The sequence below is a fragment of the Euleptes europaea genome, chromosome 9, assembly GCF_029931775.1.
Source record: "Euleptes europaea isolate rEulEur1 chromosome 9, rEulEur1.hap1, whole genome shotgun sequence".
Lineage (NCBI taxonomy): Eukaryota > Metazoa > Chordata > Lepidosauria > Squamata > Sphaerodactylidae > Euleptes > Euleptes europaea.
Window position 1 is genome coordinate 83,609,775 of NC_079320.1, and position 26,570 is coordinate 83,636,344.

At 47.4% G+C, this 26,570-nt stretch overlaps 1 protein-coding gene across 5 annotated transcripts in view; it reads left to right on the forward strand.

Moving 5' to 3' along the window:
• The window catches only part of LDB2 (LIM domain binding 2), a 334,225-nt gene that overhangs the window by 300,879 nt on the left and 6,776 nt on the right, over window positions 1-26,570 (forward strand). For all 5 annotated transcript variants that reach the window (XM_056855338.1, XM_056855339.1, XM_056855340.1 and 2 more), the window contains exon 6: window positions 24,458-24,581. In XM_056855338.1, the coding sequence (XP_056711316.1) occupies window positions 24,458-24,581 (124 nt within the window). The remainder of the gene's footprint in view (window positions 1-24,457; window positions 24,582-26,570) is intronic.

A 26,570-nucleotide genomic window follows, 5' to 3' on the forward strand; every position in this document is an offset into this window, starting at 1 on the left:
TAGTTGTCATCATCTGTAAAATGGAACTAGTATTCTCTAGATGAGGGTTCTCAAGGGGGAGGCAGAGTCGCAGATGTGGCGCCTGGAGAAGTATTTGTTGCTATTGAAACAGGCTACTAGTTCTCTTTCTTGCCTTTTTAAAAACAAGAATCTTTTGCTGTGTGATGTGTACCTGATCTCGTAATGCTGCTTTCTCATTTGGAATTCAGTGAGGCCTCCTTCACTGCATACAGAGCATTGTTTGCGTTGGTGATAAAATATGAAGCTAATACAGCCAGATCACCAAAACTTTTAGACAACATGCTGAAAGGTCTGGCAGCCTATTAGCAATTGTATTTTTATGTCTAGAGCTCTGACAGCATGAACCAGTTCATTGGCTATAGGCCAAGCCTCCATTTGTGCTATCACATTGCCAGCTGGTATAGTTCGGTACTTGTGTCCCCTTTATTAATGCACCAGGTTTCCTACAATTCAATCTAAAAATAGAACTAGTTATGGGAAAACATGACGTTTGTGCTCGAGTTGCAATGTAGAAATGAGATTATTTGGAATGGGCCTCGAAAGTCATGTGGTACACAGTGGCAGATTGTTGGATGTTGCGGAGAGTCGTTTTAGGCATGATTGTATTGCATGTAGAATATAATTAGGGCATCAAGGTTGATTAATTGTCAGGGTCTGGTTTCAACCAATCAGTGAGTCTCAATTTGAAATCAGGGGACTATTATTTAAGAGATTGCTTGTATGTTTCTGAGGCTGTTTTGGGGTATTGCTTTTAATAAGGGATGGAAAGGAAAATGGTGTTCCTTTCATCTTGACAAAGCGTGGCAGCTTTTGTAAGTCATTTTTCACTTCCTTCAGTGTCTTAGTCCTAAGAATACCTTCCTGAGAGTAAGCCCCATTGAATAAAGTGGGATTTACTTATGAGTAGACCTGCTTAAGGTTGTCCCCTATCTTGAACTTTTGGTAAAACTCATATCTAGTGCTATCCTTACTTGCTGACCTTGGCTGGAGCCCTGGAGGGTTCGCCTAGACACTCGTCTCCTCGGTTTGGGGTACAGGACGAGCTCCCCGAGGACCCTGACTTTCTGCGTGCCGTCTTGGAGGAGGCACAGCGGACTTACGCAGAGTCCACCCGGCTGGTTGGGCTGGTGATTGATCAGTGGTGTCGCCTGGCAGCGGCGACCCCCTGGAGGACTCAGGACGCTGATCTACATGCCCACAATGACCTTTTGGAGCTAGATACTTTACTGGAGGAGGCCCGGTTGGCGCAAGAGTACTTTGCTCTCCAAACTCGGTTGTTGGCTGAGCTTGCGCTCCGTGGGACGCAACAGGAGTTGGCGGCCCCAATTCAGGGGCCTGAGTTCTGTTTCCCATTGGCGGGGGCTCGGGGGGAGACGTTCCGCAAACTGTTCCGGATCCCGCCCTATGCCGCCGGGAAGCACAGAACGCTGTCGCCAGGACAGTCCTGGTTCTTGTGGATTTCACTCTGACCACGGTGAAGGCGGCCGACGTCGAGAAGATACTAACTCCTGAATTCGGTCCTGCCTCTGCGGATCTGGCTCAACAGGTCCAACCGCTGTTGGGCCAGCACAAGGAAATCCAAATGCTCTTGGAGCAAGCGGCCGAACCAATTGTGACGGCTGCCGCCGCCACCAAACTCGAGGCGGACCGAGCGCTTGCTGACCGGAGGTGGGCGGAGGAGCAATTGTTGGCGGATGCAGCCGCTGCTCGGGCGCTGGCGACGGCAGGAACTGGAGCGCGGTCGAAAGTTAGCGGGGGACTGGACTGGTTTTTCCCCTCGTTTTCTTTGGGCTTCCCGGAACCTGGCCTGCCCCGGGAAGTGGCGCGCAGGCAACGGTTCACCTTTGCTCCTGATGTGCAAGAGTATTCGGAGGAGGAGGACTTGTATGCAGAGGAGGGCGACTGGAATACGAACTACCGAGTCAGCCAAGCCCGACGGACTGGGGGGGCTGAGGAGGAGATCCATGACTTGAGGTTTCAAAACCAAGAGCTGTTGGATCGTATGGCCCGTATGCAGGACCAAATGGACGTGTTGATGTGTGACTACGGTCGCCTACAGCGAGCTCAAGGGGCGCCTGCGCAGGCACCGGTCCCAGGCCAACAACCCCCGGGCCAGCAGCCTCTGAGTCAGCCTGCTCCGGCGCAGCCGACTTCAGGGCAACCTCCGGCGCAACCGCCTCCGGGGCAGCCGCCCCCGGCGCAACCGCCTCTGGGGCAGCCGCCCCCGGCGCAACCGCCCCCAGGGCAGCCAGCCCCGGTACAACCGGTTCCCGGGCAGCCGGCCCCTGGTCAACCACCGGCACCACCACCAGTGGGACCGGTCCAGCCTGTGGTCCCGGTCGTGCAGTGGAAGCAACCCTGTTTGTGAGTGACATTTGATGGCTCCACGGACGCTTTGCCCTGTTTCCTACACCAAGTGGACAGTTACATGAGAGAACAAGGGCATTCCTTCCCCACGGAAGACAGCCGAGTAAGATTCGTTTCCTCACTTTTGACTGGAAAGGCTGCAGAATGGATAGTCCTCCAGTTCGATACCCGGGCCCGCTCCATACGGTCGCTTAATGAATTCATGCAAGCATTGAGAAGACGTTTTGAGGATCCATTTCAAGGGGAGAAGGCCAAAGCGGCCCTCCTACAACTCCATCAAGGATCCTCCTCAGTCCGAGAGTTTGCGGATGAGTTCCAAAGACATGCTAATAAAATAGTGGATTGGACTGAAGCTACCCGGGTGCATTACTTCAGAGCAGTGTTGCATCCTGAGATTCCAAACTGGGCATACATGCAGTGAGACCCAGCCACCTTTGAAGAGTGGATTTTACTGGCGGAGGAAGTGGAAAGCCGCTGCCAGTTTATTTCCCTTGCCCGACGGCAGGCCAGGGCGGGGGGAAGTCAGAGAAACCCTCCCAAACCTTCTGCTCCTCAGGTCCCGCGGAGGCCGGCTCTACCTCCGCAAGACCGAGCGTTGCGGTTTCAAAGGGGAGCCTGCCTCGTTTGTGGTACCATGGGTCACTTCGCTGCCACTTGTCCGTCACGTCTGGGACTGCCGAGTCCCACTCCTCAGCCAGAGGGGACTCCTCGCGGGAGAGGACGCACTCGGGGGAGAGGCACCACAGCCGAGCGGAGCATCGCTCCAAGACAAAAAGCGCCCCCAGCTCTGCACGCCAGAGAAGTGACAACGGACCTTTCGCCAGCAGACCCGTCGGGGTCCAAGATTACAGTTACTACTCCTGGGGAGGGTAGCTCCACTTCTTCCAGACCACTGGAACTCCCCAGCCCTTAACTTGGAGTCTCCCCTCGAACAGCCAAAAAACGGACTGGGTCTGCGGTAGAAGGAGCGATACCGCAAACCTCCGCAGGTGTTCCTGCGAAACCCGAGGCTCCTTTCATGGTGAGTGAAGTAGAAGAGACTGTGTATGTAGATGTGATATTACGACATTACAGAAAAGGTCCTCAATTACAAGTTAAGGCCTTAATAGACTCTGGATGTGCCCGCTCGTTAATTAACGAAACCACCTTTAAGGTGCTCCAAATGAAATCAGTCCCTTTGCCAGCACCTGTTCACTTTGCTCAAATGGATGGCAGTGAATTCAGAGGGGGGGCAGTCGACTGTCGCACTGACGGAGTGGCGATGGGAATTGGCCTCCATTGGGAACAAATCAACTTTACTATTGTGCCCAATGTTCGATATGCTGTGGTGTTAGGAGCAAATTAGCTCAAAGGACACAGTCCCACCATAAACTGGGAAAATGAGACTTTAACGTTCAATAGCCCGCTGTGTGAGTTACACCGATATGAAGTGGCTGTTAAAACCGTAATCAAACCAACTCCTGCCCTGGCCTCGGACACCTCCAGTCCGACCCAAGTGCCGCCCGAATATCAGGACTTTGCAGACGTGTTTAATGTGCAGGAGTGTGATGTGTTAATCCCCCACATGCACACCGCCAGACGAACTGTGCTATTGAAGTGGTGGGGAATGGAAAACTGCCAAAGAGTAAGATCTACCCAATGAGTCCTACAGAACGGATGGTGCTCCGCGAATTCTTAGACAAGAACTTGGCTCGCGGTTTCATCCAACCCTCCACCGCGCCCTATTCGGCACCAGCTTTTTCGTGCTTAAGAAAACAGGAGATTTGCATTTGTGTATTGACTTTCGAAAACTCAATGCTGTTACTCAAACGAATGCTTATCCCATCCCCCTCATTTCTGATCTCTTGGGACAATTGAAGGAGGGACACATTTTCACCAAATTGGACTTAATCGAGGCTTTTTACAGAGTCAGAATCCGGGAGGGGGATGAATCTTTGACAGCCTTTTCCAGTTGCTTTGGGATGTTCGAATTTATGGTGATGCCTTTTGGATTAAAAGGGCCCCGGGGGTCTTCATGCAATTCATTAATGAGATCTACTGTTCAAAGGAGTGGTGGTCTATTTAGATGATATTCTCATTTACTCTAAAACCATGGATGAGCATGTTGCCTTGGTTCGAGAGGTGTTGCAACGTCTCAGAGACAATCAGCTGTACGCTAAAGTGTCTAAATGCGAGTTCCATAAAAAGCAATTGACTTTCCTAGGATATATTATCTCACACCAGGGACTGACTATGGATCCTGAAAAGGTGCAAGCGATGCTCGGTTGGGAACCACCCTCTACCCGTAAACAGGTCCAAAGATTTCTCGAGTTTGCTAATTTTTACAGGGTGTTCCTCCCACATTTTGCTCAGATCGCTCTACCCATCACGAACCTCCTTAAAACTAAGGGAAAGGGGAATACAGCCACCTTACCCAACGCCCGGGTGGAGTGGACCCCCCAGTGTCAAGCCGCCTTTGATAGTCTTAAGCAGCTTTTTACATCCGAACCTGTTTTGCAGCACCCAGACTGCAATCAACCATTCGTAGTGCACGTAGACACTTCCGATGTAGCTGCGCTCCTGCAGCGGGGGGAGGTTGGGCACTTGCATCCGTGGGCTTATTTTTCTAAAAAGTTCACTCAATCCAAACTCAATTGGGCCGTTTGGGAAAAGGAAGCCGCCGCGGTAAAGCATGCCCTGACAGTGTGGAGGCAGTTTTTAGAGGGTTCCAAGGTGCCTTTTGAAGTGTGGTCCGATCACAAAAACCTAGAGGCCCTATCGGGGTCTCGCAAGTTGTCCGCGAAGCACGTGCACTGGGCGGACCTCTTTGCCCAATTTCGATTCGTCCTAAAATATGTACCAGGGAAGCAAACCCTTCTGGCTGACACTTTATCCAGACTTCCCCAATATCCCACCAAGGTTGATCGGCCCACAGAGTCGCTCTTCACCCCTGCCCAATGAGGTCTATTGCCCACCTTAGCCGTACAAACCCGTTCTCAGACCCGATCCCCACCACCGCCGCTTTCGGTGGGAGGGGAAGCCCCACGCCCGGATGAGCCGGCAGTGCCACCCGCCTCATTTCCTCCTCCCCCTGAGCGACCTACAGCCACAGTTCCCAAGGTGTGGGGACCTGAGCACACCATTCAGTCACTCCCTGCACCTGTGTCGTCTCCGTCCCCGGTCCAGCTGCCCACTGGCACAACACCGGAGGGGGTGGAAGGACTGACTGATTCCTTTAAGGAGACTCTTCTTCGCAGTTATCAAGTGGAACTTTCCTCGCAGGCCCTTCCAGCTACTCTAATTAAACGCAGGGAATTTTGGTACAAAGATTCTAAATTGTATGTTCCGGAAGTGTTGCAGGGGGAGGTTTTGGGGTTGGTTCATGGCGCCAAGACTGCAGGACATTTCGGATTTCTCAAGACATTGCATGTGCTATGGAGACAGTTTTAGTGGGCGGGCATACGGTCAGATGTGGACACCTTCATCCACAGCTGCCCCATATGTGCAGCAGCCAAACGATCTCAGGACAAACCGCCGGGACTTTTGCAACCATTAGAGACTCCCTCAAAACCATGGGAAGTGATTGCAATGGACTTCATGACGGACCTACCCCCTAGTGGGGGAAAGACAGTTCTTTTGGTGATTATTGATCTGTTTTCGAAACAGGTGCATCTTGTACCCTGTGCAGGTATCCCTTCCGCCCCAAAATTGGCCCGCCTCTTTGTGTCACATGTCTTCCATCTCCATTCCTTTCCGCACAAGATAGTGACGGACAGGGGTTCAAATTTCGTGGCCAAATTTTGGAAAGCTTTTCTCAAATTGGTCGGAGTAGAACAAGGACTATCTAGTGCCTTCCATCCCCAAACGGATGGTCAAACTGAACGGGTGAATGCGGTGTTGGAATACTATTTACGCTGTTATGTTAATTACCATCAAGATGATTGGGTAGACCTGTTGCCTTTTGCTGAATATGCTTATAATAATGCGGTTCACCAATCCACAGGGTTCAGCCCTTTCCAGGTTGTCCATGGTAAAGAGTTTGGCCCCGCTGGTCATGTTGATGTTTCTGAGGAGGAGGAGGGAGCTGATGTGGCCAGATGGGTGCGTTCCATTCAAACAACCTGGCCATGGCTGGTTAAAAATCTGGAGCGAGCCAAACAAAAGTACAAGGCTCAGGCTGACAAACATCGCTCCCCTGGTAAGGAATGCAAGGTGGGGGATCTCGTCTATCTGTCCACCAAGAACCTACGATCCACCCACCCGTGCGATAAACTCAGTGCCAAGTACGTGGGTCCGTTCCCCATTTCCCGGATTATTAATCCAGTGACTGTAGAACTCTCCTTGCCCAAGTCTCTATGGAGAATTCATCCTGTGTTCCATGTCAGTCTTTTAAAACCGTACATTCCTTCCCAAAAATGGCATCCTGAGCCACAACCCGAAGTACCTGAAATGGTGTGTGGGGGGGACATTTTGAAGTAGCTAAAATACTGAATTCTCACATTCGCTACGGTACCCTTCAATACCTGGTCCGCTGGAAATATTTTAGTCCCGCCCAGGATGAATGGGTGCGTGCCTGTGATGTCTCCACCCCCCGCTTGGTACAAGAATTCCATGCCTCCTACCCTCACAAACCCATGCTGGTAGGGTGAAGGGGGGTCTTTTGGGGGGCAGAATGTCAGGAGCAGGCCATGAGGATGGTATGTGGTAGTGCTGTTGTGCTGCTTCCAGGTGCTGATGTGCTATTCTGTCCAAGGCCAGTCTATGCCCTGTGCTTAGTCTTCATAGATTCCCATACTGTTGGAATCGCCGAGTGCTCCTTCCTTCCTGTTGGAGGGGGGGGGGTTGCCTGGGTAACCGGTTATCTCCTTTTGCTCTCCCATATATGCTATGTGCCTTGCCTTTGACCCTTACTAGTGTCCTTTTGAATATGGCTTCTGAAACCTGTCGATTCTAACCAATAAAACTGCTTTCGTGGATTTGCCGTCTGCTGAAATCTGTTTATGGGTTTGCCGCAGGGCTAGAGCTTACACCCACCCACTTTGTCAGCAGCCTTCTAGGGATCTGGTAGATCTAGTTTCTCAGACTGCCTGGCAAGCCACAATACCTGGTTGGTGCTTCATAAGTTATACCAACCGGCTGTATCTATTTTCTCCTCTCTCTGAAGGAGAACGTGTTTAAGCATGTCCGTAGTAAAGATCTGCAGGTGCTTGATATTCTTTCTTTGTTTTTTGGTATTTTTTGTTTTAAGGCTGTCATTTGTTCTGGATTGGTGATGACCTGCACAAGGCAAGCAGCTCCCTGAAGTCCTTCCCAACCTGAGCAAGCCGCCAAGGACCCACATCAAGAATGACAGTGGAAGCATTTTTTTTCCATAGTCAAAGTGGAAAGTGGCGGAATAGATAAGGTCTCATTGTTGCAAAATAGGAAAAGTTGGTCATTTGCATATCTGAAACATCAGATCAGGTGTTTCAGAACTGCTGAATAGCAGATTGTTTGCTTTTTAGAGAAATCTAGAGGAAGGAAATGTCATATGGTAACACCACACATGATAGTGACAGGAAACAACATGTAGGGAAATAGACCTTTCCCGTACTGTTTCCTATAGATACCGTTTTCATGGAGATCTTGGGTATGTTACAAAGTGGTGGTTCTGATTTTTTTAAGCCATCTAATATTCTTTATTAGCTGGTTGAACTAATGAGTTCTAACTACATATCAAGTTCCATCCCCATCTACTATTGCTATTATTGGATGAATCACAGATGGATTTCAGATTGGTGCTATAATTCTATGGACAAGCCCTTGCTTGACTTCAGGAGGTCCCATTATCAGCACATAACGTTACCAGTTGAAAAGGCTTCTTGGAAGCTGGGAAAGGCCTGCAGCTGAGCCCTTAGAGAGCTAGTGCCCGAGTCTGCTGAGATTTGCTGTTAATTAAGCAGTATAGGATTGGTTGGCCGGCTCTCAAACAAGAGCCAGTGTGATGTAATGGTTAAGAGCGGCAGACTCTAATCTGGACAACCGGGTTTGATTTCTCAGTTCCCCACATGAGCAGCAGATTCTAATCTGGTGAACCGGATTTGTTTCCCCACTCCTCCATATGAAGCCTGACCTTGGGCTAGTTACAGTTCTCTGAACTCTCTCAGCCTCACCTACCTCAGAAGGTGTCTGTTGTGGAGAGAGGAAGGGAAGGAGATTATAAACTAGTTTGTTTCTCCTTAAAAAGGTAGAGAAAGGAGGCATATAAAAAACAGCTCCTCCTCGTCCTCCTCCTCTTCTTCTTCTTCTTCTTGATTGTCATGTTTATTTTTCACAGTTTAGACAGGCACTTAAAATATCCTAGATGTACCTTAATGCACTTGAGCCTGTGTGAAGTGGCCCATATTTATGTATTGATCCCCATAATATGGCGTGGAGAAGACTGATAGATTTTTTCCCTCATTTTCCCACCACATAGTATCTTAGGGACAATCAAGGTAAGTGATGGTCAGTACTTTCAGAAGTAGTTTCAGGCTAGCCTGATCTTGGCGGATCTCAGAAGCTAAACAGGGTTGTCCCTGGTTAGTAGAATCATAGAATCATAGAGTTGGAAGGGGACCTCCAGGAACATCTAGTCTAACCCCCTGCACAATGCAGGAAATTCACAACTACCTCCCCCCCCATGCCCCCAGTGACCCCTACTCCATGCCCAGAAGATGGCCAAGATGCTCTCTCTCTCATGATCTGTCTAAGGTAATAGAATCAGCATTGCTGACTGATGGCTGTCTAGCCTCTGCTTAAAAATCTCCAGGGAAGGAGAGCTTACCATCTCCCGAGGAAGCCTGTTCCACTGAGAAACCGCTCTGTTAGAAAATTCTTCCTAATGTTGAGACGGAAACTCTTTTGATTTAATTTCAACCCGTTGGTTCTGGTTCGACCTTCTGGGACAACAGAAAACAACTCGGCACCATCCTCTATATGACAGCCCTTTAAGTACTTGAAGATCGTTATCATATCACCTCTCAGTCTTCTCCTCTTCATGCTAAACATACCCAGCTCCTTCAACCTTTCCTCATAGGACTTGGTCTCCAGACCCCCCACCATCTTTGTTGCCCTCCTCTGGACACTTTCCAGCTTGTCTACATCCTTCTTAAATTGCGGTGCCCAAAACTGAACACGATACTCTAGGTGAGGTCTAACCAGAGCAGAGGAACGCGATACCATCACTTCATGTGGTCTGGACACTATACTTCTGTTGATACAGCCCAAGATCGCATTTGTCTTTTGAGCTACCGCATCACATTGCTGACTCATGTTCAGTGTTTGGTCTACTAAGATCCCAAGATCCTTTTTGCACACACTACTGCTAAGTTGGTCTGGGACCATCATATCTGCAGGACCGCGTCTCCTGGTATGCCCCCCAAAGAGCCTTACACTCTACTAATGGTAATCTCCTGGTGGTCCCAGACCCGAAGAATGTGCGGCTGTCCTCAACAGGGGCAAGGGCTTTTTTGGCCCTGATCCCGGCCTAGTGGAATAGTCTTCCTGGTGAAATCAGGGCCCTGCGGGATCTTAAGGAGTTCGGCAGGGCCTGTAAAACGGAGCTATTCCGCCAAGCCTATAGTTGAGGGCAGCCACAAGAGGATCCATCTTTACTGGCCTCCCCATCCCTCCCCCCCACTCTTAAGATCTGTGGGGGGTTGATCTGCTGATATTTTGTTATATGATGGCACCTAAGTAAATTTAAGGCCACCTGTTTATGAGTGTATTACGAGCTTTTATTGATGTTTTATTGAGGTATTGATGTTTTAATGATACTTGATGATTTATGTATTTTAATGATTTTAATGATTGTTACCCGCCCTGAGCCTGGTTTGCTAGGGATGAGGGCAGGCTATAAATTTGGATAGATAGATAGATAGATAGATAGATAGATAGATAGATAGATAGATAGATAGATAGATAGATAGATAGATAAGACAAGTCTCCCCCATCCTATAATTATGCATTTGATTTTTCCTACCTAAATGCAGAATTTTACATTTATCTCTGTTGAAATGCATGTTATTAGTTTTAGCCCAGTTCTCCAGCCTGTCAGAATCATCCTGTATCCTGGCTCTGTCTTCTACCATATTTGCTACCCCTCCCAATTTAGTATCGTCTTCAAATTTAATAAGCATAGTACTTGGACGGGAGACCACCAAGGAAGTCCAGGTTGCTATGCAGAGTCAGTCATTGGCAAAACACCTCAGTTGATCTCTTGCCATGAAAACTGTATGGGGTTGCCATAAGTTGGCTTCTACTTGATGGCAAAGAAAAAGTTTCAGGACAAGACACAAAAGTACTTATTTATCCAGTTCATAGTTAACTTGTGGGAATTGCTGCCCTGGACTATGATGATGGCTGTCAATGTAGCTTTAAAAAGGGATCGAACCAATTCATCTAGGAGAGGTCCATCCACTACATGGGTCCTCCATGCTCAGAGGCAGTATACTTCTGAATACCAGTCACTGGGTGGTAGGAAGAAGGGTCTTCCAGGGAATCCATTTGGCCACTGAGTGAGACAGAATAGACTACTGGTCTCATCCAGCAGGCTATTCTTACATTCTTGCGTACGAGGGAAATGGTGCATGATACTGGAGAACAGTGCCAGATACTCCAAAACCTTGTTGTAAATTAGTGGTTCTCAAACTTTTTTGAAATGGACTCACTGCTAAACTTGCTTTACAGCTTGAGATCCCCCCTAACTTACTGTACTTTCCAGGCTCACTTTTATACAGTAACTCCACATCACTTTCCCTCGCCCTAGAATAACATGCAGAAATCTCACATAGTATAATACTGAACAAGTTTTTTTCATGTTATTCCTAAATATTTATTTATTTATTCAAGTTCTGGGCTGTTGAACTTTATTAGAGAATGATTTTTAGAATATTTTACAACTTTATCAATTTTAAGATGATAATTTTAACCAGGGGTTGCTTTTATTGACCTTATATGTATGGGCAGTCTGTGATTCTGCAGGGCAAAACTATTGTTTCTGGAAATTTTGATGTGTTGGCATGTGATTGGTCAGTCAACTGTATTAATAAATTTGAATTTACTTATTTAATTAAATATTTCTATCCCACCTTATCTCCTTGGTCTCAGTAAGTAGCAAACTGACCGAATTTCATGGCCATTTTGAAGAAGTAAACCCAAATTGGCCATCAAGCCTCCCATAGCCTCCGCTCCCGACTCATCCTGTTCCTCCTTCCTGGCTTTATGACCCACTTGATCCACTTCTGGGTCCCAATCTACAGTCTGAGTACCACTATTCTATGTGTTTCAACAAGGTTTAAAAGTTTACCATATTAAGAGCTGCTGACAAATCTAGCAAAATCCACAGGGAAGAATATCCCTTATCCATCAGCAAGTGTACCTCATCTACAAGACCTACAAGTGCTGTCTCTGTCTCAAAACTGATCAGGAGGTTATACCCCACTCACAGGGGTATTCTTCACGGAGATTTGCTGCTGTTTCGATGCTGATTTGCGTCGGAGGCAAATTTTGGTTATTCACTGCAGATCAGTGTTTTCCCCCACTGAGCAAAATAAGCCGGGTTAAAAGAGAAGCAATCCAAACCACTTCTGAGCCGTACTTTCCAGTAGAAGAGCATTTTGTTGCTCGGATTCCCATGAAAAAATGTTTGCTTCGCTCCCCGGGACGTCTCCTTTCTCCTCCCCCAAGAACAGTGATTGGCTGGGGGAGTTGCCACTCTAACAGCATCGCACCGGCAGGAGGGAGACCCAAAGCAGACTGGCTGCCCCTCTTCAGAAGGGTGATGGGGGTTTTGGCTTGGATTTGCCGCTCTCAGGATGCCCCCCAACACACACACACATAGGATCGCACCGGCTGGAGGGAGACCCAGAGCAGACTGGCTGCCCCTCTTCAGAAGGGTGATAGGGGTTTTGGCTTGGATTTGCCGCTCTCAGGATGCCCCCCCCCAACACACACACACATAGGATCGCACCGGCTGGAGGGAGACCCAGAGCAGACTGGCTGCCTCTCTTCAGAAGGGTGACGGGAGTTTTGGCTTGGATTTGCTGCTCTCAGGATGCCCCCCCCCCAAACACACACACACAGGATCATGGGAAGAGTGGGCGGGATAAGGCGGATTTGGAGCGGTGAGTCATGAGCGGCAGTAGACGTAAGCAGCGCAGAGAAGTGCGCTGTTTCTCCCGTGAAAAATTGAAAATGCCTCGGGATGGGGGGAGAATCTGCGCTGCCATGAAAAAGCTATTTAAATCGGTTTATTGTTTGCTCCGATTAGAAACCGAAGCAAAATCCACCGTGAAAAATACCCCACAGTGTGGCTGGAGCTGATCTGGCAGTACATACTCAGACCCCATCACTGGGAAATTAGACCCTGGATGATATTTGCCAGGTCCTTCCTGGCTGAGAAGTCTCCCTCCAGTAATGGACTCTCAACCATCTCCCTTTAATTCCTTTGGAAAACTCTCTTCCACTTCCGTTATTGTAGTCAAAGTTGTTCTCAACTTCTGGCAAGATTTAACCAACCTGGAAAGTCTCGGTTATATGGATGAGAAGGAGATACACAGGAATATTGAGGGGCTGTGGCTCAGTGGTAGAGCATCTGCTTGGCATGCAGAAGGTCAAAGTGAGGCTGTCCAAACAGAGCGTTAGAACCCATGTGGTGATGGCAGCGAAAAGGCAATATTTCTCCATCACCATTGTGTCTGCATGTAATCATCTGGCAGAGCAGTTCTGTGTAGTTTACATCAAAGCCTCAGGGAATCAGACTCTGGCCACACAACAGCCCGCTGTGATCAAGTTGCTACTTACTTTGCAAATAAACTCACCCAGATCTGCTCTGGGTTAGATACTGGGGTGAATGCATGATCGGATGATGTACCGTTTGCATCTGCTGGTTTGATTTATATGGATACCTTTCAGCTTGTGGCACTGGAGGATGTGGGCAGCATCCTTGGAGAGGTGAACCCTACCACCTTTATGCTTGACCCTTGCCCTTCCAGGCTGAGAAAAGCTGCCAGAGGTGAGATGGCCAAGTAGGTATGGGGAGTGGTGAATGCTTCTTTGAAAGCTGGAGTTGTGCCACCTGTGCTCAAGGAGGCAGTGATTAGACTTGTCCTAAAAAGCCCTCACTGAGCCCTACCATGTTGGAAAATTTCTGGCTGATTTCCACTCTTCCATTCTTGGGCAGAGTGCCAGAGCAGATTGTTGCTTCTCAGCTCCAGGGGTTCCCAGTAGTGACATTTTTTGGGGCCCGTTTCAATATGGCTTCAGACCAGGATTTGGAACAGACACTGCTTTGGTCACCTTGGTTGATGACTTCTACCGAGAACTGGCCAGGGGGAGCGTGACCCTGCTAGTTCTGGTGGATCTCTCAGCAGACTTCGATACTATTGACCACAGTATCCTACTGAGCTGTCTCTCAGCACTTGGACTAAGGGGCACCATATTACACTGGTTTGAGTCCTATCTGGGAGGGCAGTATCAGAAGGTGGTGCTGGAGGGTTTCTGCTCTGGCCTGGGGGGAATGCTGCAGGATTCCATCTTATCCCTCTATGCTATTTAATATGTATGTGAAACCACTGGGACAGGTCATCAGGATGTATGGGCTGCGGTATCACCAATATGCAGATGATACACAGCTCTAGCTTTCTTTTCCACCTAATTCTGAGGATGCTATTGATGTTCTGAACCTGTGCTTGGAGTCAGTAATGGGCTGGATGAGGGTGAACCAGCTGAAACCTAATCCTGACAACACTGAGGTGTTCGGGAGTAGTAGAAAGGAAAACCAGGAACATGAGATCTTCCCTATCTTGGATGGGGTTACGCTTCCCTTGAAAAGCCAAGTTCGCATCTTGGGAGTTCTGCTTGACATACTGGTCACCTTAGAAAACTAGGGGACTCTGGTGGTTCGGAGTGCTTTTGCCCAGCTTCAGCTGATGGGCCAGCTGCGCTCATTCCTGGCTCAGTTTGATCTAACCACAGTGATCCATGCCTTAGTTACATCTAAACCGGACTACTGCAAAGCACTCTACCCTTAAAGAGTGTTCAGAGGCTGCAGCTAATGTAGAATGCTGTGTCTAAACTGCTGGTCAGAGCCAGTTAACTAGGATCATGTGACTCCAATCCTACAGCAATTACGCTGGCTTCTGATGTGCTCCAGAGTGCAATTTTGGGTGTTGGGTTTGACCTTTGAAGCCCTACATGGCTTGGGACCAAGGTATCTGAAGGATCATCTTCTTCCTTATGTTCCTGCCCAGGAACTAAGATCACTGGGAGAGGCCTTCTTGACTCCCACTGACCGAAGAAGCTCATCTGGTGGGTACACAATAGAGGGCCTTTTCAGTGGCAGTCCCATGGTTATAGAACAGCCTCCCCAAGGAGGTGCAAGTGTCCCCCTCACTCTCGATTTTTAGGAGGCAGCTGAAGACAGGTTTATTCATGATGGCATTTGGTTAGTTCTGCTGCCTACCTGCAGTTTTAAGTTATTAATTATGGCTAGTGGTTTTTATGCATTTTTTTAATTATTTACATTTTAAGCCTCCTTGAGTTTCTATAAGGTAGAAAGGTGGCTAATCAATGTTTTAAATGAATAAAAATACATAAATAAAAGGTTCTAGGTTCAGTCCCTAGCATCTCCAGTTAAAAGGATCAGATAGGAGGCGATGTGAAAGACCTCAGCCTGAGACCCTGGAGAGCCACTGCTGGTCTGAGTAGACATCCCTGAGATGGATGGACCAGTGGTCTGATTCAGTATCAGGCAGCTTGATATGTTCATATGTTCAATAGCTGAGCAAGATGAACAAAACGTGTGCCTGAGCATTTGGCCTTCCTTGCGGTATTCTCAGCCGGGGCTTGCCAGAAGCTGGCCTTTTGGTGCAAGCCAGTGGTCAAGAGCCAGAGGGCCACTGGGACTTAGCCTGTGGCTCAAAGGTCCAACCCCCTGCTACTGGAAGAGCATAGTCGGGACCTGTCAGTTAGTGTAACGGTTTCAGTTGTATCTTGCTTTGCACTTTATAAATAAGCCACTCTCCAGTATGAAAGAAAAGTGGGGTACAAATATTTAAATAGCTATAATTTTATGGGCTCACTGCTGATCAAGGCTAATAGTGCAATTCTAAGAACACTTTCCTGGTAGTAAACCCCACTGACTTGGCTTCTTAGTATACATGCTTAGGATTGTTCTCTTAGCGTGCCGTTCCCAACAGGATTTTTTTCCTGCACAAACCATTAGTTTCAGTGGGTCTTGTACTGGAGAACTTTCCACCGGATGGTGCCCTATGAATGTTTCCCTTTTGTGAAGAGTTGCTGTTCTCCTCTGAATTCCACTGTTTCCTTCAGTTTTCATGTTTTGGCACTACTGTTCTGACTTCTAGCAGAAGACAGTTTAAAATGAAACACCACCAAACTTCAAGAAATTCTCTAGATCAGGGGTCCTCAAACTACGGCCCGCGGGCCGGATCCGGCCCGTCAGGGTTCTGAACCCGGCCCCTTTAAAAAATTGCAGCCGCAAGGTAATGCTGGGAGGAAGCTGTGTGTCACTCTAGCCCTTCCCCTCTCTATGGTGAGCCTCCCTTTCCGCCCCTCACCTTTCTGCCTATTGCAACGTTTACAGGCGCGCGGCCGTAAAGCAGGGGGGCGTGGCTGGCAGGAAAACCGCGGGCCGCCAAGACTGGGAAGGGGAAGGCGCGTGGCGGCGGTGGGCGGGATGGGGCTGCTGGAGCAGTGCCGCGAGGCTTTCGGCGCCGGAGACTTGTACCAGGTGCTGGGCATGCCGCGCGGCGCTTCGGCCGAGCAGATCCGCCACAGCTACCACAAGGCCTCCCTGCGGGTGCACCCGGACCGCACCGACCTGGAGGACAAGGCGAAAGCCACCCGGCACTTCCAAGTAAGGGAGTGGCGGGGAGCCGCCCGCCCACCCCCGCTCAAGCCTGGCTTGGGTGGAAGGGAGTGGGGCTGGGCTGCCTCTCCCCCCGCCTCCTCCTCTTTCCCTAGCTGGCTGCGACAGGCAGAAATGTGACAGGTGACGCTTCCCCTTGCCATGGAGGATGAAGACGCATAAAGCAGACTTTCACACCACACATAGTTAAACTGTGGGACTCCCTGCCCCAGGATGTGGTGAGGGCTGCCAACTTGGAAGGCTTTAAGAGGGGAGTGCACATGTTCATGGAAGAGAGGGCTGTTCATGGCTATTAGTAAAAACGGATGTGAGTCATGATGCATACCTGTTCTCCCCGGATCAAAGGAGCAGGCCTTTTATATTAGGTGCTGTGGAACTCAGGCAGGATAATGCTGCTGCAGTCATCTTGTTTGTGGGCTTCCACAAACAAGACATAAGACGAATTCCAATACAGTTGTTTGTGTTGGCCTGGTTGGCCACTGTGTGAATGGACTGGTGGACTTGATGGACCTTGGTCTGATCCAGCATGGCCTTTCTTACGTTAATTGTTTTACGAACTTTTTTGGGATTAAATGGTACCCTTCCTTCAAGGAGCTTAGAAGAACATTCTTAGAATCAGTGTGAATAGGAATTTGTTCATATTTTTTTCAAACTATAGTCCGGCCCCAACAGTGTTTGAGGGACAGTGAACTGGCCCCCTGTTTAAAAAGTTTGAGGACCCCTGCTCTAGATACTTGCTCATGATATATTTTTCCCCTGGATGATTGATAGACAGAAGGACTGAGACAGAGCGATTTCCCCATGATCTCTCACACACAATCTGTGAACAATGCCTTATACATGTTTTCTTTGGTGTGTATCATATAGAGACCTGGGGTAGGGACACAAGAAAATGCAGGAGAGGAAAACAATAGAGAAATCCAACCCCTTCCAAAAATCTCCTCTTCAGGATTCTCTAAGCTTTCAGGAGCTTGAGAAGGCCAATTTTCCCGCTTTTTTCCTTCCTTTAACTTCTCTCAATAGCTTTTCACAAGATTCCATCCCTTCTGATGCATTTCCAGTACTCTTCTATCCTTTTTTCTGTCTTGGATGGGGTTATGCTTCCCTTGAAAAGCTTTGGCTGGTTCATCAGCTGTGTCCATTTCTGGGTCAGTCAGATCTAGCTACAGTGATCTATGCCTTAGTTACATCTAGGCTGGACTACGGCAATGAGCTCTACTTGGGGCTACCCTTGAAGAGTGTTCAGAAGCTGAAGCTAGTGCAGAATGCTTCAGCTAGACTGCTGGTTGGGGCCAACTATCAGGAGTATATGACCTGATACTACAGCAATTACACTGGCTATTGATCCACTTCCGAGCCCAATTCAAGGTGTTCGTGACTTGGGGCCAGGGTCTAAAGGACCATCTTCTCCCATATGTTCCTACCCTCCCTATTGCCCCAGCATTCAAAGATGTTCATCTAGTGGGCACACGAGAGAGGGCCTTTTCAGTGGCAGTATCACAATTACAGAACAAGTTCCCCAGGGAGGTGCGCCTGGCCCCCTCACTTTCAATCTTCAGGAGGCAGCTGAAGTCAGTTTTGTTTAGAACTGCATTTGACTAATTACGTTTTTATTTATTGGCAGTCCTAATTTGTTGTTTTATTTATATTGTAAGCCGCCTTGAGTGCCACAATGTAGAAAAGACGCTAATCCATCTGAGGAGGACCCATTCTCCAGGGACTGCCCCATGGCAACTTGCGCATTTGTAACAAGCAGCATATTTGCATGGCACGATCCCTCAAAATCGATGTTTCCTGTGCATCTGCTAGGACAATGGACCGGGTATTTAGAGTTATGCATCTGGGGACCAGAGGCCTCGTGACAGCTTACTCAAGGTGGCAACTGGACCATGGCTGTGTCCAGCCTCCATTCTACCCTTCGTTCCAATATAGAACAAAACAGGAAGGATGGCCATTTCTGTTCAACCTCCAGTTCCCCAATGAAGCCTGCCTTTATTCATGTGTTTATTTATTCTTTTGACTTCTACCCCACCCTTTCCAACCAAGGCAGGCTCAGGGCGGCTCAAAAAAAAATTCCAACAACAATTAAAATCATATCATTTACAATTTAAAATCCTCAGTATCAATAACGGGGAACCAGTCAAAGAAGGGAAAGAATAACGGAAGGGAAGAACAACAGGGTACCCTCAATAAGGGAAGGGATTGGGAATAAAAAGTAGGTGAAATATAGGTTAAAAGGGAAGAGGGGAGGGAAGGAGGGAAGCCAGCCTCACTGGCCTCTTGTCCTTTCCATCTCCTTACCACAAAAACAATATTTCTTGTCACCATAACATCAGCCTGAAGCGTCAGTGAACTCTAGCTGCTCCATTACAACCCTCACTTCATAAAAATCTTTCATACCAGAGTGGTCCTGTGTCTGTCCCTCCAGTTCCTCCCTAAGGTGACTTCCAAGTTCCACTTGAACCAAGACATTGCCCTGCCAGTCTTGTTTCCACAGCCTCAGGATGACAAAGAGCGAACTCTTCACTCCCTTGACATATGTGGAGCCCTCCTTTTTATCTTGACAGGACCAAACCCTTTAGAAAAGATGATAACCTGTTCATGTCCTGCTTTGGCTTCAAAATGAGTCACAAATTCTCATCATGACCCAGCTCCAGTTGTATAGTTACCTGCATTAGACTGTGCTACAAGCTGTCACAAGTTGACTGTCGGTTGCATCTCAACACTTACTCCACCCGAGTCCAGTCACTTTCAACTGCTATCTGCCATGGTCTTTCTGTAGATGTGGTCTGCAAGGCTGCTACATGGTCTTCCTCTTGCAACTTTGCCAGACACTACTCTATTGACAAGGTTGCCATGAGAGCTTCAGAAGTGGGAAGAGTGCTACTACAGTCTCCAAGAGCTGACACTCGCCTTCCTGGACTTGGCAAGTCAGCTTGCTCTTCTCTCATATGGGATCGCACAGGTACCATGATGACAAAAACAGGGTTGCCCTTACCTGTAAGTGTTGCTCATTGAGTGGTCACCTGTGCAGTCACACATCCCTCCCTTTTGCCCCACTGTGAGCTTATTATCTCATTCTGGGTAACATTATTTCTCTCCACCACCTGCAAGGAACTGAGAGAAGGGCACTCCATCCCCTCTTTATCATGCTGTAAAAAGGTGGGAAAGTGGCGTGGGTGAGGGAGATGGAGCACCCTCTGTCGTTTTGAGCTTCATGCCATACCCATGTGTGACTGCATAGGTAACCACTCAAAGAACAATAGATATAGGTAATTGCAACCCTGTTTTCTGCATATCTGGGGTATCGTTCAAGTATGTAGGAACCATTTCTTAGTCCGTGGTTGGCCTGGTTTTCTTGCTGTCCTTATCTGGACAGAAACCAGCCAGTTTGCTGTTAGATACAGTGACAATCAATGGCTTACACCAAGGAAGGGCAACTTATGTATTCTCCTCAAGAACTATTCTTTAGACCCGTCTGGAACTATGATCCCTTTGTGGATGGTCAGTTTTATAATACAAGTTGGTATAGCTTAGTGGTAAGCCAATGTAGTGGTTAAGAGTGGCAGACTCTAATCTGGAGAGCCAGGTTTGATTCCCCACTCCTCCACATGAAGCCTGCTGGGTGACCTTGGGCCAGTCACAGAACTCTCTCAGCCCCACCTACCTCACAAGGTGCCTGTTGTGGGGAGAGGAAGGGAAGGCAATTTGAGGGTGGAAAAAAGTAGGGTGTAAAAACCAACTCTTCTTCGAAGGCCTTCATAGTTGGAGCCCATGTCACTCGGATGGCAATGCTATTCATTAGGAAAGGACTCTCTGAAGATCCCCTCAAGAGGACTGTGTTTTTCCAGAATGCAGTGACATGTGAAATCAACAGAGCAACTTTTTGCCGTTTCTCACAACTGAAGATTGTGTGTAAATTTTTTTGCCCTTCATATTTTGTTGGTTCACATCTGTGCTCCAGGTTGTCAGTTGACCTGCTGTGGTTTCAGCAGTATTCAGATGAAATCCTGCACTTCTGTTTTTGTCTAGATTTTACAAATTGTTGCTTTTTCAGGTTTAGATTCTGGAGCTGCAAGATTTTAGAGCATTTTCTTCTTATCTGGAAAGAACTTAAGTTTCCTGCTCTAAAGATACAGAAACAGTGAATATGCATATCATGTGGCATATATTTTAAACAACTCCAAAACACAGTATATTATCTGTTTAAAAGGCAAACACCAACTAAAATGAAATAAACAACAAAATCAGTTCCTCCACAGCATCCCAAGTGAAGTTTCCTTAGACGAGTGAGGGGTCTGCCATCTGGAGACCAGAGTTGGTAGAACTAAAGTAGCTTTTATTGGCTGTCTTGCTTATAAGGAAGGGGATCTGGTGGCAACTGTAGAGTATTTGAGGAAGAGAACAAAGAAAATCATAAAAGGAGAATGTACATATTAGACTACAGAACTGTTCACAATCGACTGCCAAAAATCAGCAATTAAAAAAAACATTGTGACGTTGATTATTATTCCAGAGATTACCAGTAGGGACTTGGACCATTTATTTATGGATGGCAAAATAGCCATCCCTGTGCATCTGTAAAGAATATTTCTTGGTTCAGTATCGTAGTAAATGAATTACTATTATTGTTGTTGTTGTTGTTGTTATTGTTATCTTTAATTAATATCCTGTCCTCCCCCCACAATGCTGGGCTCAGAGCAGTTAACATCATTTCCATATATGCACCTCAATCCCTCTTAGAGCTAAAAAAAGAGCAAGCAAAGCTTCTAGTTAGACAAAAGATCTTCGATAGAGAAAGACAAATAGAGCTCATGAGTTCCCCAGCTTACTTGACTCCTATTAGAATATGCTATCTTTTAGCGCCAGCTGAATATCTGTCAATTATAGAGCTAAATAAGCAAAGGAGGGTCTGGTTTTGACAATGTGAATAAGTCTACACAAAAACCATCAAGGATGTCTTCCCTGATTTTCCTAGGGAGATGGATACCCGGGGGATCTTCCCCATCATTAAATGCCGGTGGCAGCGGAGGGGTTCCCTCCCTGCTAAGCTCCCAGACCTTCCCAACATCAGCTCCTAACCCCCTTTTTCTGGAAATCTTTCGCCTATGCAATGCCCAAGTGGGCAAGCCTGGAATATTAGCAGCTGCTAACCAGTAATCACCCGTCTGATCCCCAGACCCCTCCCCTGAGGATCGCTCACCCGATGAACTAGGGCTACTGGAGGTCTCCACATGGCGACGCCTGGCCTTCTTCCACGCACAGGCCTTTTTCCACGATGGGCCTGCCGCTGCCTGCTGGAGTTGGATGAGTCGGGCGAGGAGGAGTCTCTACGCCGTCTCCTTGCAGTTGCTGTCCTTGCTGACTTATCCACAGGGGTGAAGTTGCTTGGACCTGCAACCTCCCCATCCTCCACCAAGTGTCGTGAGGCCAGTTGCTCCACCCGTTCGGTTAACCTCCCAACCACTTAGGAAAGGCCCTGCAGTGTAGCGCCCGCCTGGCTTGGCCCTTCCCCTGGCTGAGCCGACGCCACTCCGGCTGCCATATTTGCCCCTGAACTTCTGGCCCCCACTGGGGCCGAAGACCTCCTAACTGCCCCTGCATGGCCCCTAGTGCGAGGAGGGGAAGGAGCCTTCCTGCTGGGCATGCCTTTTTTTGATGGTTGCATGCCTAAAACCAGGGCCCCCACCCGGCCACAGAACCCCGGGTGCAAATCAAGAGGAAGGGAAAGCGACTCGCCCCAAGCCCGCAAATGCAGGCAGTGATTTCAGCCCTCGCCCCTCACTCCAACCCCTCCGGTCTCCGGTGGACCCCCTGGTCTCCCCCTTTTTTGCCCCCCAAAGGCCCCATTGAGGGGTAGTGATATCAGCTCTTTTTTTCTCACTCGAGGCCGAGAGCGGCAAGCCCAAGGCCCCTTCTTTGTATCGCCCGCAAGGGCGCCCGCACACAAGCAGGCCGAGATCCCCGCCCTTGCGTACCACCAGTGGCCTCCCTGCCACCCGAGTCCTCACCTGCCAGCGCCTCCGCGCGTCTCCGCCATTCGCCGCTCTCTGCTTGCCCCTCGCACCACTCCGATCTGCTTCACCATGTTGATATCTGCACACAAAATATACGACAGACTTATACTAACCAGTACTACAACAAAAACCCAATATACCAGTTGTTTGAATAATTGAGAATAAACTTTACAACATATTCACTTACCTGGTTGGGTTTTAAACTGTTTGTACTTTGTATTTTGTATTTGTATTGGTTCACATCATTGTATTTCTATATATGTGTGCAGATTTTAGAAAAGGTTTTAACTAACCACTGATGAAGGCCCTAGAGGCCGAAACGTGTTTGGGTTTGTGGTTATAGATATCAACCTTAAGTTTGGCCATTGTGCCATTTTAATGCTTTTAAAGAATTTTAAAATCTGTATAGCGCTTCTAATAAAATATATTTGTAATATTTTCACATAGACTTACATCAATTTTCCTCTCACCCAACCCCGGGTAGACAGTTGGACTGAAGCTCCCTGCTGGTCCGGCTGTCTTTTATACTGAGCTGGAGGACCAGAGTGAAAAACTCTCCTCCAGCTCAGCATCCACAGCCCCGCCCAGCCTGTCCCAGGATAGGCTCATTCAAGCCTGCACCTGGGGCGTGATTGGTTGAGCCCGGGACAACAACCCGGGACGCCAGAATTACGGCCAGGATTTCGCCGCTTTGGGCGGCGGTTCCCCAACAACTGCAGCCTCTCCTCTGTGCCCAGGTCCCCAACCTCGGCTCCAGGTAAGCCCGGAACCGTCTGCTTAATGTCTGTCAGTTACTGTATGTGAGAAGGACATACAGGGAGTGTGCAGAGCTTGTGATGGGTTGTGCCTAGTGTGACTGGGGTGGGGGGGAAACAGAAGGGTGATGAAAGAGAGAGTTTGGGAGGAAAAAAGCCTCTAGTCACAGTGGGGAGGAGTAGTCTCTGAGGAAAGAGGTTTTCCTGGCCCAAGTATTGAAAGAGAATTACTTTAAGTGCTGTGAAGTTATTCCACCCAGAGAAAAAGGAAGAAGAGAGAATTTCCACATTTCCTAGTTTTACGCACCAGAGTATACACATGAGCCTCTGCGTACAGGTTCTGGGACTAAGCTACCTTAAAGAGTTGGAAACCTGGGTTTAAGTAAAATAACATCTGTGCTGTACGTGTCGAGCAACTCATTATTTATATAGAAAATTTGTATCTTAATACTAGTTTTTCCTCCAGTATCTTTCCCTGTGAAGTAAAATAAAATTATATTATTTTATTGTTGAACTGAATAAAGCCTCTGGCATATCAATTTTCAGAGGTAAAATGAAGTAGGAGACGAGGGAAAGATTTCCCCCCTCATCACAGCACCTGTTCAGGATTTCCTGCTTAGGAAGATCCGATGCCACCTCCTTTTTATCCTTCCATTGACAAAGTGATGTTCTTTTTTGAAACTATAAGAATGTTTTCAGCATTTTTAAAAAGAGAAGTGGAGGAAACATGGAAACTGGCAATAGCAAAAAAGGCCAGATGGGAAGATGGAGACAAAGGGCTGGATACTATGGAAGAGCCTTCCCCTGACACAATAACTTTAGAAGAGCATCTTGCTTTGGGGGAAGGCCAGTGGAAAACCCTGCCATTTGCATAACAGATCCACAGGATCCAACTTAAGGAGTAAGAGAGAAACGCCTTTCCTAGACTAAGAAAGAAATGCACAGAAGGAAGAATGGGGAGAGAAAAGATGTGAAGGAACAGGTGGACCGGGTAAGAACAGCAAATCGGATAAGTCATCTGCTTTCCGAAAGCATGGGTTGAAAAAAAATGAACAGCATATAAGCCTTTCTATGAAAGAAGATAAAAAATGATAATAAAAATGTCAGTCTTGAGTTGCTACAACCTTTACTTCTTCTGCCTGATTTCTTTCCATGTTTTTCCCACCCACATAGCAAATCACCATTGATTACAGTAATTTTCAAATAATATGAAATTAAATTCCTAATCCCTTAGCACTGGGACCTGCCAGGTCAGAACAGACCACACTATGCTGTATTGAAATGGACAACACTCCATTCTCCTTTTGCTTAGCCCGGGAAACAAAGTGCTGAGTTTCAGTCCAGCTGATGCTTTTCAGACATGCCTTTCACTATAAATTTAATTTCCAGCATTCATTCTTTTGCAGTTGTGTGTAATATTGGAGCCAATGCAAGAGCTGATGTCAAGGCATAAAACTTACAGTCTCAGTCCTCGGGATTGTCTGAAAACCTGCTTGTTCCAAAAATGGCAGCGGATGGTGGCACCCCCAGGTACGGCCAGCCTTTCATGTGTTCAGGTGGCTTAAAGAGACGGAGGGTAGAAAGTTGGAGAAATGACTCAAGGTCTGTTTCATATTACAAAGCTGGAAAGGCACAAATGCTACTTTCTTTTTTAATAAATAATTTTATTAGTTATTTATTAAATAATACAATAGAAACAATAGACAACAAAACACATGTAACAAAAACAACATGTATAAAATTCAGCAAGAACTGGGCCCCGAAACTAAACCAGAACTACAAAACTGAAGAGCCGCAAAATGAAATGGTACAATCCATAGAATGGGCAGGACAATTAAAACAGCCCAAGGCCTTTGCAAAACCACAGAAAGGCAAGAACATTCCCCCGCTTCTTTCTCCTTTCCAGTTACTGATTTGTTTAACTTATTGGATTCTACCAGAGGCTTACAAAAAAATTAGAATAAAAAACAATCACATTGAAAAAGTATGCATCTTACTTCCTAAATAATAAAATCTCTTAAATAATGGAAGTTCCTTGGAAAGAGCACACCATGGCTAGTTATCTCTGGGCATCTGAAGGACTGGATTTAAATAGCTGCACCTGTACAACTCTTGCTCCAACAGGCAGCTCTGCCATATGGAAATCTCCTGACAGGTCTATACGAAATAAAGATACCGCTTTGCCTTTCACAGCCTGAAATCAGATTTCCCTGAAACCAGGTTTCTCTAATGCACTAAGACACGCAGAAGAGCAATCTTTGAATAAAGTCTTTTTATATTAACTACTTTCAATCACTGATTTTTCAAATTGGGTCCCATGGAAACCTGGCATTCCTTGCAAGCATATCCAAGGCCCAGTGGCAGACGAACTTCCTTGAAAGGTAGAGTTTTGTTGTAAGGTAAGGGCAGGCTCAAGAGCACCCAATGAGCCAAGCCAGGATTTGAACTGAGGTGTCCCTGGCTCTAGTCCAACACTGTTCACAAATGCCACACTGGGTCTTAAGCCAAGGAAAAAGAGCTGATTTGGGTTCAAATTGCCTCTCACACTCTGTTAGGCTTGTCATGCCTTCATGTGTGTCACAGTTTTATAGCCTGTTTTCTCCCATGCAAGTCAAGACTTGTCACTGCCATCTTATTTACATTTATATGTTTATTTACCTTATTTATAGTCCACCTTTCTCACTGGGACTCAAGGCGGGTGACACAGAGTAAGTCAATACAGTCAACATGGGTGGGAGCTCCAATAAACTGGCAATAGTATGTGGACTGCAGAAAACTGAACAAAGCTGAAACAAAGGATAAGCATTAAATAGCATTCAACGACGCAGAAATCACCTAGTAGGATCATACTTACAGCAACAGACAGTACAAACTATATACAGTAGAATAGTCAACAGTCCTTAACTCTTTGCTAAAGCATCTTTCTGTAGTTAGTACAGGTTGAGTATCCCTTATCTGGACATCCCATATCCAGATTGACCTAAAAACCGGACCCTTCGAGCCAACATGCAGGCAGATCTATACAGCCCAGCCTCTCGTGACTTCCAAGAGGCCGGGTGGCCTGGATCTGACTCACAGCCGTGCTTCCGAAGTCTGGAGAGGCCGGGCAGTGTGGCTGCGAGTCAGATCAAACTTCGACAATAGTGGGAAGGGAAGTAAAACTGAAGCTTCTAGGTTCACTTGCAGCATACCCAGACTTCAGTTTAACTTAACTTCCTTGCACAGTTGAACTTCAGATCCAAAATACGGACCACGTCTGGTCCCAAGCTGTCAACATGTGTAGGCTTCTGTTCCAGTTGGCAAGATCTCCATTTCCCTAGCTCTAACCCTGGTGGGTCCTGTTCTCAGAGGCAAGAATTGCATGGCTTTTTTGGGGGGGGGTTTACAATATGTCACCGCACTTTATCCCCAAACTCCACTGTATTGATGGGCACACCCCTAATATTATTTATTTAAAATATGTTAACCCAACTTTAGACTATAATGTATCCAGACGGTTTAAAAACCAATTGATAAGTT